The sequence below is a fragment of the Halichoeres trimaculatus genome, unplaced genomic scaffold (genome assembly GCF_033239565.1).
Source record: "Halichoeres trimaculatus isolate MK-OKI-2021-1 unplaced genomic scaffold, fHalTri1.1 fHalTri1_scaffold_6, whole genome shotgun sequence".
In the NCBI taxonomy this organism is placed as follows: Eukaryota; Metazoa; Chordata; class Actinopteri; order Labriformes; family Labridae; genus Halichoeres; species Halichoeres trimaculatus.
Window position 1 is genome coordinate 15,976,640 of NW_027437184.1, and position 18,858 is coordinate 15,995,497.

Genomic DNA, 18,858 nt, shown 5'->3' on the forward strand with positions numbered 1-18,858 from the left:
GGCAGAACTGTTAAGATCATTATTCAGTTTTTAAATTACGGGTGTTGGTTTGCTGATTGCGTCGCACTGAGAAAAAGGAGTCTTGTTGCTAGGAGAGGAGGGATTCAGCCTTCTCTTATTGGCCGCTAGGATGCGTAAGATGGCCCAATGAGAGCCCTCCCACTTACTGCACGGAGCAGTAGTAGAGCTACCCCCACATGCAGCCCCGATTAGTATGTCAGACATGTTTTATGGGTTAACTTGAGTCAGTCTGCATGTACTGAAAAGGCTGCAGTGGGGTTTGGTGTGTGTGTGTATGTGTGTGTGTCTATACAGTATGTGTGCTGCGCTGACATATCACACACACACATATACACTCCTCTGGGGTCAAGTAGCTCTCGCTCTGAAAAATGTTAGCATACACACATCCACTGCACAATCACTGTAGTAACAGAGTAACTGGAAACAGAGCAGTGTGGAGTGGAAATGGGAAATAGGATTCCTCACATGTGCATGATTATCAAGAGAATGTAGCACACAATGAGAAACAGAAGTGAACAACTTCACCGTTTTTTGTAGTCTGAAGTTACTTAAAAGACATTTCTGTGCTGTGTTATATCTTAAACTGCTGTAAACATGCTGCTGATCCCAACACAAAAACTCTCAGATCTTTAAATGAGAAGTGAACAATCTGTTGTGCAAGTTTAGCATCCTGACCTTTTGTTTTCTGCCTGTTCAGTTTATATTGTGGATGTTTATTACTCGACCAAAGCAGCGGCTGAATCCGTCACAGTCGGTAGATTCTCCTGTATCTCCTGTACAGAGGATCTTTGTAGTTTTTGATTAAATGACAGAACTTATCAAAGCCTTTCACAGTTTTTGCATAAAACTCTGGTTTATGTCAAATTTGAACGAAGCAGTTGCTTCTCAGCCTTTTGCTGCTTTAGTCCTGCACATGTGAACGTAATGTTATAAACAACAAACATCTCTCATAATCTACTGTATTTGGCAGTAAATTAAATCCATCACTTTTTATTGGGAAAAAAATGTCTGACCCCCTTGAAGCGGTCTCAGAAATAAAAAAAAAGAACTGAATGAATGAAAATCAATTCTGCTATCAATTACTGATGAGCCACAACCCCAGCAGCTGAAACAGACTGCTGCAAAGTTCCTCCTCTGAAAATGCCACAGAAAGATATCCTACATACTACATAATACCAACCTTTCTCCTGTAACACAGCCCTGATGCCTTCTTTTATATTTGTCAAACTGGTGACTCTTCAACCCTATAAGAAACCTCTTCTACACCACAGACTGGATAAAAAGACATACAACCCAAGTGAAGAGCCCTGCCTGGTGACTCCATCATAACTGATCAGACATTGGTCAAAGTAGAAAGTTTAAACATGCCTTCAGAGTATTTTCTTTCTGTCACTACAGTGACTTCTTTTATATATATATATAAATGTATATATATATATATATATATACACACACACACATATATATTTATAATTCTTTATTTTTTTTGTTGGAAATCACATTTTCATTGATAAACAATTAAGCATTTCTTATACAAAGTCATTTTCCAGTCTTTTGTATTTACACATATGTAGAATTTTGTGTCTTCTTCAAAAATATACCATTAAACATATTCTCATTGTTGCTGTTTACATTTTAAATATGTGTTAATCTCCATATTATATCCACATATGTTACATCACTCATATAAACGAATAACTATGTACAAATGAACAAGGGGAGTTTACATTTATATTGTGTCTCTCACTTAGGAGGTTGAAGAAGAATAACTTATAGTAAGGTCAGACAAAGTCTGCTCTAAATGAAGTAACAAATTCAATCCACTAATTCCAGTTGAGATAAAATTTGTCTTTTTGAATCCTTAGATTGTAGGTCAACTTCTCCATTTTAAAGATTTCTAGGATTATTTAGAACCACTCGTCTCTTGTAGGTGGTACAGGATTGAGCCATTTTCTAGTGATGGACTTTTTGCTAGCTGCCAGGTTTGGGGCAACCCCAGAAGACATGAAAATGATTTGCCTCTTATAAACCACACTGTCTCCAGCATGTTGGATTTGGGTTCTTATATTTTTCTTGATATGGGGTCTTAAAGTATCTTATAATATTTTTCCAACAATGCTCTCTCCAATTTACCGACTACAGTGACTTCTTATCATTTATTCATGTGCAAGGAGAGAAGTTTGGTTGCAGTTTGTTAATTAGTGTTAGGTAAAGAATGTGTGAGAGTGGCAAAATATTCTGCTTAAGTAAAAGTTTTATCGTTTTAATGAAATTTCACTCGAGTAGAAGTAAAAGTAATGTAATTATACTCTAAAACTAGGTTGTGCCATTGATTAAACAAAGATAGCATTTGCAGGGTTTTTGTCTGATGTATGGGAGCAACTCAAAGTCCACAGCTGCATCAACATATGGATTTGTTTCTGCTGCAAACAGTGCTGGCAAAAGCGCTCAAAGCAAACAACTACAATACGCTCAGCATAAGACAGTTTGTACCATTGCACCATAAAGGTGCCATTTGCATCCTCAGAAAATAAAATGTAAAAATGCATGAAAAAAATTAACTGTAAAAAACATTTTTGCATTAAGCCAAGTGCAAATCATTGCATCTGATTGCATATTCAATAAAAAAAAATAAAAATGCTTTTTAGATGTCACATGAGTTTTGTTATCAGGAATCTTTAAAAAATAGATCAAGTTTCCTGAGCCAATACACAGTTTGAGTGGTTAAGTATGTGTGTTGTCAGATTTAGAGTTGAACAAAGGCAGAAATGTAACTTTGCTTTCAGAGTTATTACAAACAAAAGGCACCAATTTTGTAGAATGGTCCATATTTCCACATTGAAAATTCCAATCTTGATGTCAGGCAAGAAGAAAATGGTGACATTGACATTTGCTCAAATTCAAATTAAGGTATCACATATACATAAAAAGCTACAGAATTACTGAGATGTGAGTGATGAATGCAATTTATCTACTTCCACGCACCTCAGAAGAAACACTTAAACATCAATCATAGTCATGAAACTTTCCATAACTGTGAGTGTCTGCTGCTAATAAACACAAAGTTGTAACAGCCTAAAGCATTTCTGATCTATTATCAGTAAGTTTAAGTACTTGGATCACTTCCTTTGGCATCAAATTTCCACCAGCAGAAAATGGCATCACCTGTCATAGCTTCAGTGTTTAACAATAAGAGAAGCTAGAGATATCTACTCCATATTTATCCACAGCTAATGGTTGATACATTCAGTCAGCTTCCAGTCTTTATCCATAGGTTACAGAGAGGAGGAAAAGAAATTAACTCAGATGAATTGTGCAGCGCAACTTCCCACTATAATCAGGCCAGTTTTGCTTTCCTAAAAGGAGAGTTTTGCAGAAGTCAAATAAACTCCAAAATCAACAAACGCTTCTTAGACATGCAGCACCATGAAACTTTTTTCAGTTTTTTTTCAGCTGTTAATTCCTGATTTCTTATCATACAAATTGTCAGACCTCTTAAAAATAGAACTTTAAAGTACTTTTAAGACAATTTCATAAAGTGAACTCATATTTGCTTTTGTGGTGCCATGATTGTTCAGGTTTTAAAACTGTATAAGTAACACCAGTTTAATAGTGTTAGTTATAGTGTGTATTAACTTCACCAAGCAGGTTATGTTTTTGGAAGAGTTCGTCTGTTTGCCTGTGAACAACATAACTCAAAAAGTAACAAATGGATCATGTTGAAATTTTCAGGAAATGTTCGAAATGGGATAATGAAGAAATGGTTACATTTTGGGGATGTGGTTACATTTTCCTGGATTTTTTTAAAGGATTCTTTATCATTGTGAGATAGGGCCGTTTTCACCATTTGTGTATATAACTGCACAACAAATGGTCGTATTGTTTTGCAAAACAATACAAGACAAGGTCACGATAATTTCTGACAGACGTAAAAGTACGATCCACATCCTGGCTGTATTCTGGATACTAAGATCCAGAATATGAAATGTGTCCTGGGTCATAATTTTCAACACTGTCAGGTAACAAATTATTGTACAAACCTGCAACTAACACCAAATTGTAGCAGACAGTCTGCTGAAAGGGAGTATAACATTAAAGTAGGACTAAAGTGTTGGTGACAATCACAATATGCTTGGTGGAGGTCTGAGCTGTCTTAGTGTTTTTCAAGTTTTTCTTAAATTTCATTTTATTATAATTATTGTAATTATTATTGTTGTTTTATTCATTCATTTATTCATTCATGTTTATTTTCAAGTCATAAATCTGTATGCCAGTGTGGTCTGTACATAACGCGCTGAGTTAAAAATTCTAGCCCTCAGACACAATGATAGGCACCAGCTACCTGCAACCCTGAACAATATAAGCAGTATAGAAATTGGATAGATGGATTTGGTAAAACTATTTCAAATACTGCTCAAGCCTGGATAAATGGGGGAGGACTTAATGAGCTAACAACCAGTTGCTGCTGAGTTCAATAAGAATGCTGCTGTTAGCTGAGGTACATCAAGTTTGTTTCATGTGTTGTGTTAATTATGCTTGCTCAACTTCAATGACAGCAGATTTAAGCAACATGTTGGTTTTATTGAAGGCTTCACTAGTATCCCTGCATTTTAGCATTTTAGGGTTGAGGTCTGTAATCTATTAGCCAACTGTTAGCCATGTTAGGACAACTGTAAATAAAATACAATCAGTAATAGTACAAATGAATTCAGCCAAAGTTTCATAGATGTCTGGGCGAATAAGGCAGCACAGATTCTTTCAGTGTTGTCCGACTTCAGACATTTCTTGAGTTTACAGAAAAGGCAGCAGCTTTTGTAGCTATTCATATCACAAAGAGAAATATGCTAAAAATACACACTGTACTTTTTCTGACAGAGCTGATCAGAGATACGACCCTCTTAGAAAAAATACATTTCCTGACCTGAGACACTGCTGACAGATTGAATAAGTGTTACACGGAGCCACTCCCTAAAGTTCAGCCAGTCTGTGCTAAAAAAGAAAAATCAGTCATTGTTTATCTGTAGAGTGAATCATCTTCCATGTGTTACTTCCTGTTGTACAGCATGTTGTCTGTCTGCCTCATTGGTGTGGGATCTCTGTTTGTTAATTGGTTATCTTATTTTAAGGCAACTGGATTCAAACTAAAAGCACAAGACTTTTATAATAACTTGAAGTATTTATTTTATTTTATTGCATCATATCATAAATCACATCCTTTATTGCCATACAGTGCCATGTTTTATACTGTTTATATAGGATCATATCAAATTGTACCTTGTGGTAAAAGATAATGTGATGCCCTGAAGTATTTTAAATGAAATAGATATATATATTATAATAATAAAACAATTAATAAAACACTTTTCAAACCCATGTGACTAGTCTTTCCCAAGGGCTTCAGGATTAAATAAAACAGGCAAATAAAGAAAACTGTACACATTTTAAAAGTCATGAAAACCAATTCATAAAAGTTCAAAGTTTTTAAAACAACTTTAAAACAATTCTGTTCAAGTAAGAATTAAAATTCAGTTTAGTTTTGGCTCATGAAAAGGGGAATGGGAAAGTAATCTGTCAGCACTTCTCTCTGCAGAATAAATCAAAAGAAACAGCTGCTGGATTCCTGTTCACTGAGCTGGTCTAACTGAAGCAGATCAATGTAAAATCAAGGCCATACTTCTGATTTATCACTGCAATTACTAATGATTGATTTATTTTACCTTGCCGTGCCACATTCCTTCCTGTGCTGCAGAGTCACCACACACTGATGTATTGATTGTGAAGTTTCCTGCTGAAGATAATGCACACTCAGGAGCCACTCCTGTGTACAAGATGTGTTACCTTTTGGGTAACAATCACAGATCATTCATGAAAAAACCTTTTTCATTTTAGGAAATGGCAATTGTCTGAACATGACGTGCCATTTACAGTGTTTGAACCCTTAACAATGTGTTTCCCGTCCCTCATTACAACTTTGAAAACTTTGTTTGGCCACAAAAAACCTGACAGATTTTGAGGTTTCTTTTTCAGACTTTGGTTCCTGTTTCTTTAACCAGCTGTCAGGAACACACAGAGGTTTTTTTTTCTTTCTCTCTTTTGTTCACTCATCTATGGAGCCGTGCATCTGTTCTCTGACCACACACGCTGCAGAAAACTTGAACTAGCAAGCTGTAGTCTTCTGCTTAAATCTGTTTCTTCCAGATCTTTTGTTAAGCTTTTCTTTTTCAAGACAAATGATTCTTAACTTTTCCCTCCTGTCTTCAGTTTACTTCTCAGGAGCATGCTTTTCTTTTCCTGTATGTTGTCTTTTGTCCTTTACACTGAATGTCCTGGCTCTAGTCTCCTATAAATGCAGTAGTTTGGGTCACAGACTTGACATGCACTAAGTACTGGCCGCTAAGGTCTGCCCAGTTGTCAGTGGGTAACAGGTTTGATCTCTCTCATAGATGCTGTTCTTGTGTCGAGCCTGCCTCTTTCAGACATGCTCCTGCCTCAATCTCTGATGTAAGAACTAGAAAAGACTTCTGTTGAGATTCTCAGTACAACTGAAAGGGGAGAGAGTCAAAAAGCAGAGAAAGCCAGAAAACTTCTTATGGTTGGACTACACACAAATTTCTCGACCACATTTCTAAGTGTTTTCATTTTGTGTCACATTTTATTGACAATTTTATGTCCAGGCACTGACTTGGAAACAGGATCAGGTGCTGACCTCTAGTGGGCAATGTGCGAACTCTTCTTACCGCATGCTATGAAATTAAACTTGGTCACAGATGCTTACCACACCTTTCTGTTGGTGTCTGTTTTAGGGTTTTTAATATCAAACTATGATTTAAAAAAAGCAGCAGCTTCTTCTGGATGCTTTACAGTTCATTCAATATCAGTCTATGGTCTTTATTCACTGCAAGTAACTCATTCAAATATTTATGCACCCTTACTCTAACATATGAAAGGATAAATCATACAAGCTGTAAGTCTACCCGTAAGACTGTGGCTGACCCCTCTCACCCTGCACACGGACTATTTGAGACTCTGCCCACAGGTAAGAGGCTGTGGTCCATCGGGACCTGAACCTCTCGCCACAAGAACAGTTTCTTCCCCTCTGCCGTCAGCTTGATGAACATTGCCCATGCCCTCCCTCCTCCTCCCACATAACCCAGACTCTACCCATGAGACTGTTGGACTACTTATGCGTTACATTAACGCCCACTGAACTTTAAATTGCACAGCTCCATATTGCACCTTGTATCCTCTGTTTCTCATTTTTATAATATTAATAAAAATAATTATATTATTTATTATTATTACTTCAATAATAATAATAATAATAATAATAATAATAATAATTATTATTATTATTATTATTATTATTATTATTATTATTTCCTTTTTCAATAAATATTCTTTATTTTTCTTTTATTTTTCTTTTTTTTTTATATTTGTATATTCTATATCTCAACTTTCTCTATATTCTATTTTACAGAATGTACAGCTAGTAATTCTGTATTATTTTCTTGTTAATTATTTCACCAACACACCAAGTCAAATTTCTTGTATGTGCAAATGTACTTGGCAATAAAACTTGATTCTGATTCTGATATATCCATTTATCTGTGTACAGCTGCACCTGGCTGGGATGAACTGTATGCTCCTTGCCCTGGCTCTTCATTCCTTGTCTTTTTCCTTTTGTCTCACTGTAGACTCTTCTTCCTCCTGCTGTGTTTTCGGGGATAAGGCCCACTAGGGGCAATGTGACACAGTAGTTTGTATCAGTGTTCTTACTACCTGGAGTTTGCATGAATGGAGCCTGCAGATAAGATATGGCGGGAGCCGGCAGAGACTGTTAAGCCTCTCCAAGATGTCATAAGCCTAACTTCACCAAACATCAGTGAAGGGAGGTGCCCACCTGATGAACCAGTTATATGCTGGCTCAGGTGGCTTTGGTGCACTGTTGGAGACATGTTGTAGGATACTGAATTTACCAGTAGAGGGCGAAGGTGGGAAGGATCAGTTTCTTCACTGGGTCCTCTCATGGTATCTGATGTGGAAACATTTACTGGGAACAGTTATATGATACAATTTGCATCAGAAAAATAAGCACAATCTGGAAAATGGAATTGATCTCTAAGTTGTAACTCCTGTGCCAAGAGTTTTAGAAAATAAAGTATTACTTTTGGTTTTTCAGACTCTATACGTTTGCTTCACATACAAAGCATTTGTGATAAAAAAAATTGTAAAATCCTCTCAGGAGACAAAGGGCAGGTTTGTACCTCTCTAAAAATTATCATTGACAGGGATTTTGTGTCAGTCGACACTGTAAAGTGTCAATCTATAACACTGTTTCCAAAGACGCTTCATAAAAGAGCAGGTCGAGTGTGTCGTCTTTGTTATATCACCTCCAGAGACTATAAATCAACCCACCATGAGTAGAGTTCTTGGAAACAGTCCACTTGGAATGGTAGCAAAGGAGAGACCTCCTTTTAAAGAGCAGAGAGAGGCCATGAGCAGAACCAGACATCTGCAGGAACAGTGTGATGGTGCGTGCATGTGTGAGTGTGTGTGTGTGTGTGTGTGTGTGTGTGTGTGTGTGTGTGTGTGTGTGTGTGTGTGTGTGTGTGTGTGTGTGTGTGTGTGTGTGTGTGTGTGTGTGTGTGAGAAGACAAAGACAATTCACAGCAACTTTTAAAGGGGTCACAGGAGTACAAGTTTAATGTAAAGTAAAAAGTTCCCAAAAATAAAAAATATTGTTCAATTAGACAAACAAGTATAAAAGTAAAGGTCATTTGGCACTTTGGTGACCTGATAGATGGTGCATTCTGCAATCAGGAATCCACAGGTGTCATGCTACAATATTACAAGTCATAAGGCATTTGATGGAATGTAAACTTTCACAAAGAAACAAAGTTGCAATGCTAGTCTGAAGTATTTGAGTTTCTTGATAAATGACACCCCACCCTTCTAACAATTTTTGTATTCTCAGAACGTTCTAGGAACTAAAGGATGTCTTTGGTGTGGTTTCAGGTTGCCCCTTGGTTCCCATGGAAAGTTTGTGTTACATTCTCTAAACGTCAGACGTTAACACAAACTGGAAAAAAACTAACTTGCCAGCTTTAACCCCTTAACCTTCCCCCAAAAGAGACAGAACAAACTGACATGATATGATGTGGTTAAACTCTACAAAGTACACAAGAAAGCTTTGTCTCTCTGTAAAGGTCACGCTCTGAAATTTTCAAGGCGCATCTGTTTTGATTGCACTCCCTCGCCACCTTGTGGCCCAGAGTTTCTGCAAACTGACATAAATTACTTTTAGGGAGGCGTGTGTTTGTTTTGGAATTAATTGGAGATTGGATGGAAACAAGTTTTCTAGTTGTATGTAGCCATCTACATGTAGTGCAGCTGACAGCCTTGTGCTCTAAGACATGTCCATAATGCAAAACATTAGTAAATCCGGGTTTGCTATGTCCTGCCAGTCATCTACCAAGCAGAGCTACCGTAACTTCACTCTTCATTTTATTGACAGACTCTCAAGTTTGAACAGACCACTGCAGAATAGCTGCTGCTTGTGGGTTGGGATGAACATTATTATAAACGGCTTAGCCCCTGTGTTATGGAGTCATACAGCCCAAGCTAAAGGCTAATTAGCCTCAAAACACAGATCTCTGTGTTTTTATCTCCTCTCACTACTCAACATCGTCAGCCAGCATAGTGTTGTCATAGTCTCAGACATGCCATAAATCAATCCGGTCCTGCTCAACCCAATCGGGGAGCTAAGAAGTAGCAATTTAAAATAACCTGTAACCAGCAATATTGGCGCTGATAATCTCATTTTAAAGTGTGGATTACGGTCAGGCATGTATCTTGAAGGGAAACTTTTTCCAAGATCACTTTCACACTCCTCACAGCCCCTTAAACCACAGCAGTCAAACTCATTGTAACTGTAACTAGTTTGTAGTTCTTGAAGTAAAAACACACAGGATTTGAACATAGTTGTCCTGGCCTGGATTATTATTATTGTCATTTTTAATGTAGCAGCACATGGTAAGGTAGTGGTATGGAAATGAAACTGAAATAAGAGTACGCGGGTGTCCGTTCACACTATGCCATAGCTGAGGATATTATTAGCTCTGGAGAGACCTTAGATCAACCCAGTTGGTCAAAACGAAGTGTCAATCAAGAGGATTACATTGTGACACTGTAATATAGAGATTTGAAAAACCTCACAGGATCTGCAAGGCTCTGCGTTCAAATCTGGGTTATATCAGCGACAGAACACTACATTCAATTTTAGCATATAGAGCAGCAGTAAATGTGCACCATTAGGAATATAGTGGTAAAAGGATCAACACTGTGTTGGTGTTCTCTGTTGTATGGTAACTCTTTGATTGTAGGTGTTTTAATTTCTTGACTCAAAGACTCCATGGAAGCCATAAGCCATGTTGACTGGAACCTTGGCTCTGCCCAGCTCTTCAAACGTCTTTGCATCCAAAACAAGGAGGAATGTCCCTTTATCCTGCAAAGAAAAGATACATGGGGTTACCCTGAACTCCGACTGTGTTTACAATTAGAAAAATGTCAACCAAAGATATTCTACACACACACAGTGTGAATGTACTGTAAATCTTTAGACAGCAGCTCAAATGACCTTCAAGTATCATACAACTACGTTAGAAGTGCTTTTGTTCATGAAAGATATAAAAAATACAGATGTGGAGTAAACTGAGTTTGCAGGAACAAATATATCATCTTGGGCATCAGAATCTCAAGTATTAATAAATAAATATTAATCTAAGAATATCCGTTTTTCTGCACTCATATCAACTAATAAATTTCCTTCATAGACGGATTTTCCTCGCTACACTGTGCTCCCCACTGACATGAAACTTGCGTTAACAAACTCAGACCTTTTTGTACACCCATTTTTTTGGTTGTATGCACGTTTGATAAATGAGGGCCACTGGGAGGTAAGCACAACCAAATCATTTAGAAAAGGTCCACTTCATTCTCCATTTTTCTGATTAGAACATATCATTTCATAGAAATGTTTTTCATATACAAAGACTTCAGATTAACAAAAATCTGCTCCTCTTCCTCACTGATATCTATGATGGTTACATTTCTGTTAATGGCAGACTGTAGGGGAAACTCACCTTGATCAGGCAGACTTACACATCTGCTGCTTAGTGAAGAGTTAAACCCCAAAAATGCAACAGTTCTTAATTCATACCATTTAAATCAAGAGAAAACATTTCAAATCATGTTATAGCTCCAACACCTTTTCATTCCTCAGAAACAGAATCTCACCTGTGAGGGAGTAAGAACGACAGACAGGATGACTCCATCGTCCTCTTCTTTGGCATCGGGTGAAGGCACAAACACCGGCTCTGATGGGTAGAAACCCTTCAGGTGCCACGCCTGGGGTCAAACACACATTTATTCACTAAGGAAAGCTTAGTAATTCAATAGCCTTGTACAGCTAAGTAGAGACGTTAGAGTCTGTCAACCTTATTGTTTGTACTGTTTTTTTTTCTCCACATCATTAATTCTTTTTTATCCTCTGTTAGACACACTACAGTGTTTAGTCGTTATATTTTTTCCGGATAAATCCTGGAATTGTGGGTACACGTCTATCCTCATACATCAGCTGTTAAAAATGGCCTTACCCACACTGTAACAAAGCTAGCATGAACCCTACCTCTGCCTTAGAAGAATGACTTGATGTAGATAAAGTTGTTTTCCAAAAATCACACACACCTTGAATGTCTTGTCCTTCAAGTCCATCTTGATCAGAGAGTCTCCCACCAGGTGTCTAAAGCCACAGCCGTAGAAATAACGGTATGGTTTCGTGTTGTATTTGCTGTAGTTAATCTGAGGAAACTCCATGCCACCATAATCCTGCAGGTCATCTCTGTGCAAGTCTTCATGTTGGCAGAAGACCTGTTTACAGAGAAAAGCAATGACATTAGGGCAGATATTTACACTCACACAAACACACAAACTTGTCTCTGAAACCAAACCAGTGCCTCTTAAATTTGAATTGATTGAGTTGCTATAACACCAAACTTGTACAAACTTGTCCAAATTGCTAGATCTTTAAGTCGTGAAAAGTTGTGCTGATGTTTTGCTTGAAAAGTACAAAATATGGAAAAGTCTCCATGGTCTGACTTACTCCCTTTGCCTTCCAAAACCTCAGTATTTAGACCAACTAGAATAATGACTGCGAAGTTAAAGCAAAGCATTTTCTAAGATTTGAATAATTAATAATCCACCAACACTTTGCTCAAATTGGTTTGGGATTCAACCCTGAATAAGGAAAATCCTAACAGGAGCTTGACCTTACTAGAAAGACTAGATCCAGTATCTTTTTTAAAAAGTTCTCACTTGAAGACAAACCCTTCATCCCCAGCTCACCTTGTCTTTGTTGACCTTGACACAGGTTGCTTTGCTGTTGGCTCGTGTGTTCAGGTTTTTGTCCATGGGTGTTTCATTGGTCACATTAAGAGGAAAAACAAAGCGCCGTGGGTAGGAGCGGCTCAGAGTGTTGTACACCTGGGAAAATCATATCAGGGAAGTGCAGGGGTTACATTCATAAACTACATCTGTTAAAGTGTGTCTATGCAATTCTTAGTCCAAAGAGACTACATATGTAATGTTACATAACACTGCTGTAATGTTACATAACGTTTCTGTAATGTTCTCAGTGGATCTTTATCGCCCTTAAAGTATGTTCGCATTTTTACACACTGACCTCATCTAAAGCTTCTCCTGACTTGCGTAGGTTCTGGATGAGATAGTTGTTGATGGCTTGGCCATCGTCTGAGCAGCACATGTCGACCATCAAGAACCCGTCTTCCTCAAAGGCGTTGATCTGGTGGAAGACGGAGAGGGCTTTGGTGTGGTACTTCACCGAGCTGACCTCACCAGTGCGTTTGTCAACGAGGTGGAAGACAGTTTCTATGTTTGGATCCCAATAGATGCCGTCGCTCAGAGCCTTCCCTCTCAGCTTGCATGTGACAATCTTCAGCAGGTTCATCTTGATCGGCTGTTCAATGAACACCACGTAATTCTCCGACATTGCTGGAAGCATAGGAATTATTTAATAGATGCACAAAAAAAATACACAAAGATCAAACGACGAGGTGTGGTGTCTTACCAAAGCTGTGGTAGTAGGAAGGGTTGCCTCTATCTTCAGGCACGATGGAGCAGAGTACCTTGGCTCCTTCCAGGGTTTCTGTGGCATCTTTCTTCCCAGGAGGTACTCTGATTATGTTGTACAAGGCCCCTGGATAAAACACATAGTTTATTATAGGTTGAACATCAATTTAATCTGAAATCTTCTGAATCAAAGATGAGATAAGAATAAACTGCTCAGACGTCCAGAGTACCTTTATAATATTTTGAGAGAGTTTTAGGGTAAGATGTACAACAGACAAACCTTTGGCTCCATAAGAGTTGCCCATGTTGTAGGTAGTACCATCAGGCTCAAAGTGTGGGTGGGCAGTAGCTCCATTTACAGCAATAAACTTGCTCCAATCCACCTACCAGACAGAGCAAAGAATGACAAGGTCAGGGGGTGGAAATTGTTGTTGCCTACTTTACTTGAGTAGTAGACACAACAAACTTTGATACCACAGATGAAAACAGTATAAGTGCTGGGAGATAGCTAGACTGAAAGTTTCAACAGTAGGACAATGAGAGAACTTTAGTGTCTTTGCTAACCAAAAAAAAAGGGCTACTCTGCTGTTCTTTACAATGTTTGCCATATATTCAACAGCAACATATTGAGCTAATTAACTTTGTGTGAGACTGCCGTTATCACTGAGTCCATGAGAACAGTGTTTGTGTTTTATAGACCATTGTGAAAAGGTGGAACATCCAGTTCCTCTAGTAAATATAGTAAATAATCTTGCTTTCAGGTAGTCAGCAGGTACTTGTAAATAAGATTCTGGGCAGGGCTCTTGTCTGTGGATTAGTTATTTTTTGAGTCATCTTGAGATACTGAAGCAAATTCTAAACAGATTTTCTTTCAAAGTTAAAAGCAATATGTGTTTCTATATGTACCTTATGTTTGTCTGATACAAGGCTGTTACATGAAAAACTTTGCCTTCAGCCGCATGTACTCCTAACAGCTCTTTCCTTCAAACTCTGAGTTCACCTAGATGAGTAACAACTCTCACCTTTTCTAAAGTTTCCAGATTCTCTGGGTCCACTTTGTGCATGAAGTTTGTCTCCGTGCTCACATAGTAGTCACCTTTGTATTTCACAAAGTTGACACTTGCGTTGTCGGTGGGCTCTACAGGAGACAAAATCATGAAATAATGACTTTTTTTCCCAATATTTGAAAAAGTTTCACTTTTAAAAAAGATCTTGGTAAACCATTTTGCTTCATGATTGACTGTTTGTTGGACCTAAAAAAGGAATAAGATTGTTGAAGAGTTAAAATAGGTTTGTCCCCCTCTCCCCTCTTTCGTCCCCCACTGTGCAAGTACATGATATTATGTAAGCTTGGGTACACAGAGCTTACATAATATTATTCACTTAAGGGGGTCTAACCAGAGCCTTACCCCAGATGGAGCAAGGCAGAGTTTGCACAATCAGTCGTAAATTTCCCTGTTTTACATCTGGTAAAGGTTTTACTCTAAGTGTCTTCACTTGCTTCTCATTTTACCAAGCAGGTCCTATTGAGTCACAGATCTGGGCTTATAGCCAAAAAATGAAATTAAAGAGGACAAAAAAAAAACATGAGAGCTGTTGCAGTGAGCTCTCCTTCTTGTACCCAACTCCCTTTCTACTCACCCATCATCACAAAGCGGGACAGGAAACGTTGGAAGAAGTTTTTACAGGGGTCAGGCATGGCAAGGGTGCCAAACTCAGACATCACAATACGGTCACTCTCTGAGTTCTTCTTGTAGGCATCGCTGCGCAGAAAACGACTCATGTAGGTCACCTGGCCCTTGGTGATCTTGAACTGGTGCATCATGGCCATCCCATCAAACCAGTGGTTGTAGCTGTGATAAAATAGACACGGTGAGTCTTAAATACATTTTTCTAGGAACAGTCTGCTTTGTTTTTGTTTAGTGCAGAAATGAATGGAGGTGCATTTACTGTGTTTTCCCAAACTCAAATTTCCCTGGGCCATTGCGGAGCAAGTTTCCATTGATCCAGGAGGGAATGGTGCCATGTACTTCAGTGGAAATGGGCTCTGGTGTCTCTTCCATGGAACGGACCAGTGGGGCAATCGACTCCAGTCCCTTTCTGCCTGAGCTGGTGCAATCCTTTGCTTTCCCATTTTTGACAGGTACGTTTTTGTCTGCGAAACACACATACACATATCATTCTTTGTTCTGCAAAGATACAATGGTGTTAACTGGTTTATGAAGAAAAACTTCCAGTAATCAGTCTCTGATTATCTAACAAGCTGAAAATATGCCAACTCTCTAATTCTTACCTTGTGTTTGTGACCTCCATGATACACCAACGTAACAACCTCATTCTATTTGTTGTGTTGTTCTTATGGTTTTAATTCTCTCATCTAACTTGGCAACTCACAAATTACTGACATGTGGTGTGGTTTATCAAAAAAGCAGTAGAAATAAACCATGTTGCACAACCTAATGTTAGAGTCAACATTTCCACAGAAGTAAGGGCTGTCTTCTCTTTGTGGCACATTCCAGCACTGACAAAAGCATGTGAGTTGCATTACCATCAACAGTCAGTCCCCGTGTTTCCCCGCCCCATCAACACAAACTGCTAAAAGGCAGTGTTTGGTGTGGCTCATCTTATGAGTGACATGTTTTATTCTCTGGAATATTTATTATATTGGCGTCTTCGAAACCATTGAAATTCCAACAAGTGAGAGATATATCATTTTTATATGTAGCAATGTTTATTTTTAAAAAGAGCCTACTGTTGTATAATTGATATTATTTAGCACTCCTTTACAAGAGTGATCTTTTTGGGGTTTAACTATTTGTATGTGATGGTTTTTAGTCATTGTGCAGCTAAACACAACCCTTAAATCTATTTCAAGTAAGACATTTCTTTGTGGAAACATTAATTCCTATTGAAGGCAGAGTAATTCTTTTTATCCAAGGACATACCTGGCGGACAGGATGGAGATCCTACCACAACGCCAAAAAAGAGGCCTAGGGCAAGACCTACAACGAACTGCATCCTGAAGGGAGGACAATGTGAAATACTCTTTACTTGTGGAGTTTATAAGGTGCATGCGGTTGAATAGCAGGCGTCCCAGTGTATTTGAGAGATTTTCTGGCTCATTGTTGTATGTGTTTAGGGAGAGTAGCTGCAAATCAGCCTGTAAGTCATTCCTCATTGACTTCCTTGTCTGGCCCTGGCATACGGGGGCGCGTCGGCTATACATGTATTCCATTAACAAACGCTGCATGTCTGCTATATCTGTAGCTCTACTTTTAGTCCCTACATGCAGTTATAAACCCGCCACGCTGTCAAAGAAAGGTCTATTCGCCTTTTGAAAAAAATGAAGGAAAGTTTTAATGAACTAAAAGTCTGAGTAGGAACAATAACGTTTAAAATTTTAATCCTTTTTTGTTGCAGGGGCAGGTTTTGTATCCACTTAACGCAAGCTGTGGAGAACAGTCCTTTAAATGGATTCAATAGCTGAACGCAGAGATGTAACCCGACACTGAAGCAGTGGGGTAGGGTGAACATCGTGTGCTGCCACCTCTCCATCTGTCTCCAACTGGCTACTTTACAGACGCAGTCACAAGTAACCGGTTCTGCCATCGTTGTGTGCAGACATGCCAAATATGACCTGAGTTATTACCACATCACGTGCAGTGTTTCTCAGTCAAACGGTTGCACAAGTTTCATCCGGTAATGGCAGCACTGCGGGACTACTAACAGGTGACCGCAATGATTATCTCCCTCCACATCAAACATAAGAAAAAATATTGAAGACAATTTAGCTATAGAATTGAAAGTGGTTACCTGAGCTGTCAAGCTCCACTGGTGCCATGGTAGTAATTAATCTTGGTTAGATTCAGCTTCTCCTGCCTGCACCCGAAAGCTGGTGCAGCTAATATAGTGCTCTGCAGCCGTGGGGGTGTGTGGCATGTTATTACGTAACTCACTTAAGCGAATGGGGGCGGGTACAAAGAGGAGGTTTGAAAGAGACGACACAACAAAAAAAAAAAAAAAGAGAGAGAGAGAGAGAGAAAAAGAAAAAAAAGAAAAGAAAGAAAGCTGTAGTAAAAATTTTATAGTGTGTGAGAAAGGACTAAATGTTCTAGTGTACAAAAACTGCTCGTTTCTACAGTAGCGCTTATTCAAATTCTAAAAGGAAAATTATGATAATAGCTGAAACAACACACAAAAGAAGAGGAAAAGTGCACAATTTGTTTTTGAAATAAACAATGTGTAGCTGGCTTACGTTTAAACACTAGAACTGAATTACATCTCTTTTTTTAATTTCTTAAGCTTAATATAAAACCGATAATCTTAAAACTGGTGAAAAAAACTTTCTGTCTCTTGTCCCCTTTTAATTACCCCAAAACGATAATTCAATCATCCCATAGGATGCGTCTGGAGAGCCTGTCAATGATGGCCCTTTTGTTTCTGTGTCCTCTGCTGTTTTTGATTTAATCAAAACTACAAAGACTGGGTGGGGGAGATGGTTGATGATGTCAAGGGCTGATGAGACTGTAGAACTGCAATGTCTTGTAATTCAGGCATCAGGTGAATTTACACCAGTTTCAAACTCATATTCTAATTTATGCCCTGTTTTGTTTGTCATGAAAGTAGTGGGCTTGAGAAATTGTCTTATATAATTTACAAGATGATAACTGCCCTAATAAAATTCCTGCTCCCAGGAAATATACAAAAACTGTTTTTTTTTCTGAGAGAGGGGGGATATAATTTGAGGGGGGAGATGAATCTAAAACATCTTTGTGCTCGCGCAACTTTAAAAACTTTTTGCATTTCTATATGTGGAGTGAAACTGTGGAACAGACTGATGGGGGAACTAAGGCAATGTCCAAGCATGAGCAAGTTCAAACAGCGGTACAAACACATGGTATTCACAAGGTACATGGAAGAAGAACAGTGTGGCAAATATTAGGGTTCTCACATATTGTTTATTTACTTGTTTATTTATTTGATTTATTTTCTATTGTTGGCACGGGTAAATATACTTAGTTACTTGTGTTTGGTAGGTATGATCAAAAAAAAAGAAAAAAAAAGAAAAGAAAAGGGATAATGATAGAAAGAAAAATAAAGAAAAACAGGATACACAGGAAGTAAACTGTGTAATTTTTAAGTGGAGAAGGGGTAGGATTAAATAAGCTACTACTTCTTCCTACTCCTTTTTGAACATGTTAAGTTAGTATTGTTTTAGTTGATTTAAGTGTTTTAATTTGTGCTTTGTTGATTCTTTGTTGATTTAAATGTTTTCATTTGTTCTTTTCTTTTTGGTTTTTTTTACACTACTCTCCCATGTTCGAAATAAAGCCTTCATTCAGTCATCCATGGGTAAAAAAAAAAAGATTCATTGCAGAGCTATACAAACTGCAAAAACTGTACACATCATGAAAAGTTGATTTAATTGTCATTTGAATCTATAATGCATTTCAAGTGAAATTTACCAAACCATTTTAATAATCAGCAAGTGTCTCAAATTATAAAAATGCAACACAACAATGTCGAGCTTCTGAAAAACCTTTGTCATTTACACATTCAGTACATTTGATACTTGGTGAGGGCTCCTTCACCATCATGACCTGCATCAGTGCTGCACAGCACGGGTGACATCAATCCATAGCACTGCTGGTGTGTCATTGTAGCCAAGGTTGGGTTGATCGTGGCCCTAAG

At 38.2% G+C, this 18,858-nt stretch overlaps 1 protein-coding gene across 2 annotated transcripts; it reads right to left on the bottom strand.

The window, feature by feature from the left end:
• Positions 1-8,708: 8,708 nt before the first annotated feature.
• LOC141791547 (carotenoid-cleaving dioxygenase, mitochondrial-like) lies at positions 8,709-17,114 on the bottom strand. Of its 2 annotated transcripts, XM_074672105.1 has the most exons (12): positions 16,981-17,105; positions 16,113-16,186; positions 15,118-15,322; positions 14,809-15,020; positions 14,190-14,305; positions 13,448-13,550; positions 13,166-13,294; positions 12,761-13,089; positions 12,424-12,561; positions 11,767-11,949; positions 11,317-11,427; positions 8,709-10,525 (listed from the first exon to the last, which is right to left on the bottom strand). In XM_074672105.1, exons 2-12 carry the CDS (start codon positions 16,183-16,185, stop codon positions 10,409-10,411), a joined length of 1,716 nt encoding a protein of 571 aa, XP_074528206.1. In that variant the 5' UTR covers position 16,186; positions 16,981-17,105; the 3' UTR covers positions 8,709-10,408. The 2 variants fall into 2 exon arrangements, with proteins under 2 accessions (XP_074528206.1, XP_074528207.1); XM_074672106.1 differs by lacking the exon at positions 16,113-16,186 and having other exon boundaries at positions 16,981-17,114.
• Positions 17,115-18,858: the final 1,744 nt, after the last annotated feature.

What these genes read in the sequence shown, in the direction of transcription:
- LOC141791547 (XM_074672105.1), bottom strand. Translation starts at nt 16,185, where the DNA reads ATGCAGTTCGTTGTAGGTCTTGCCCTAGGCCTCTTTTTTGGCGTTGTG. An exon ending in TTTGAGTTTGGGAAAACACA is followed by an intron (nt 15,021 to 15,117) that starts GTAAATGCACCT and finishes ATTTTATCACAG; the next exon opens with CTACAACCACTGGTTTGATG. An exon ending in ATCTGGAAACTTTAGAAAAG is followed by an intron (nt 13,551 to 14,189) that starts GTGAGAGTTGTT and finishes TCTGTCTGGTAG; the next exon opens with GTGGATTGGAGCAAGTTTAT.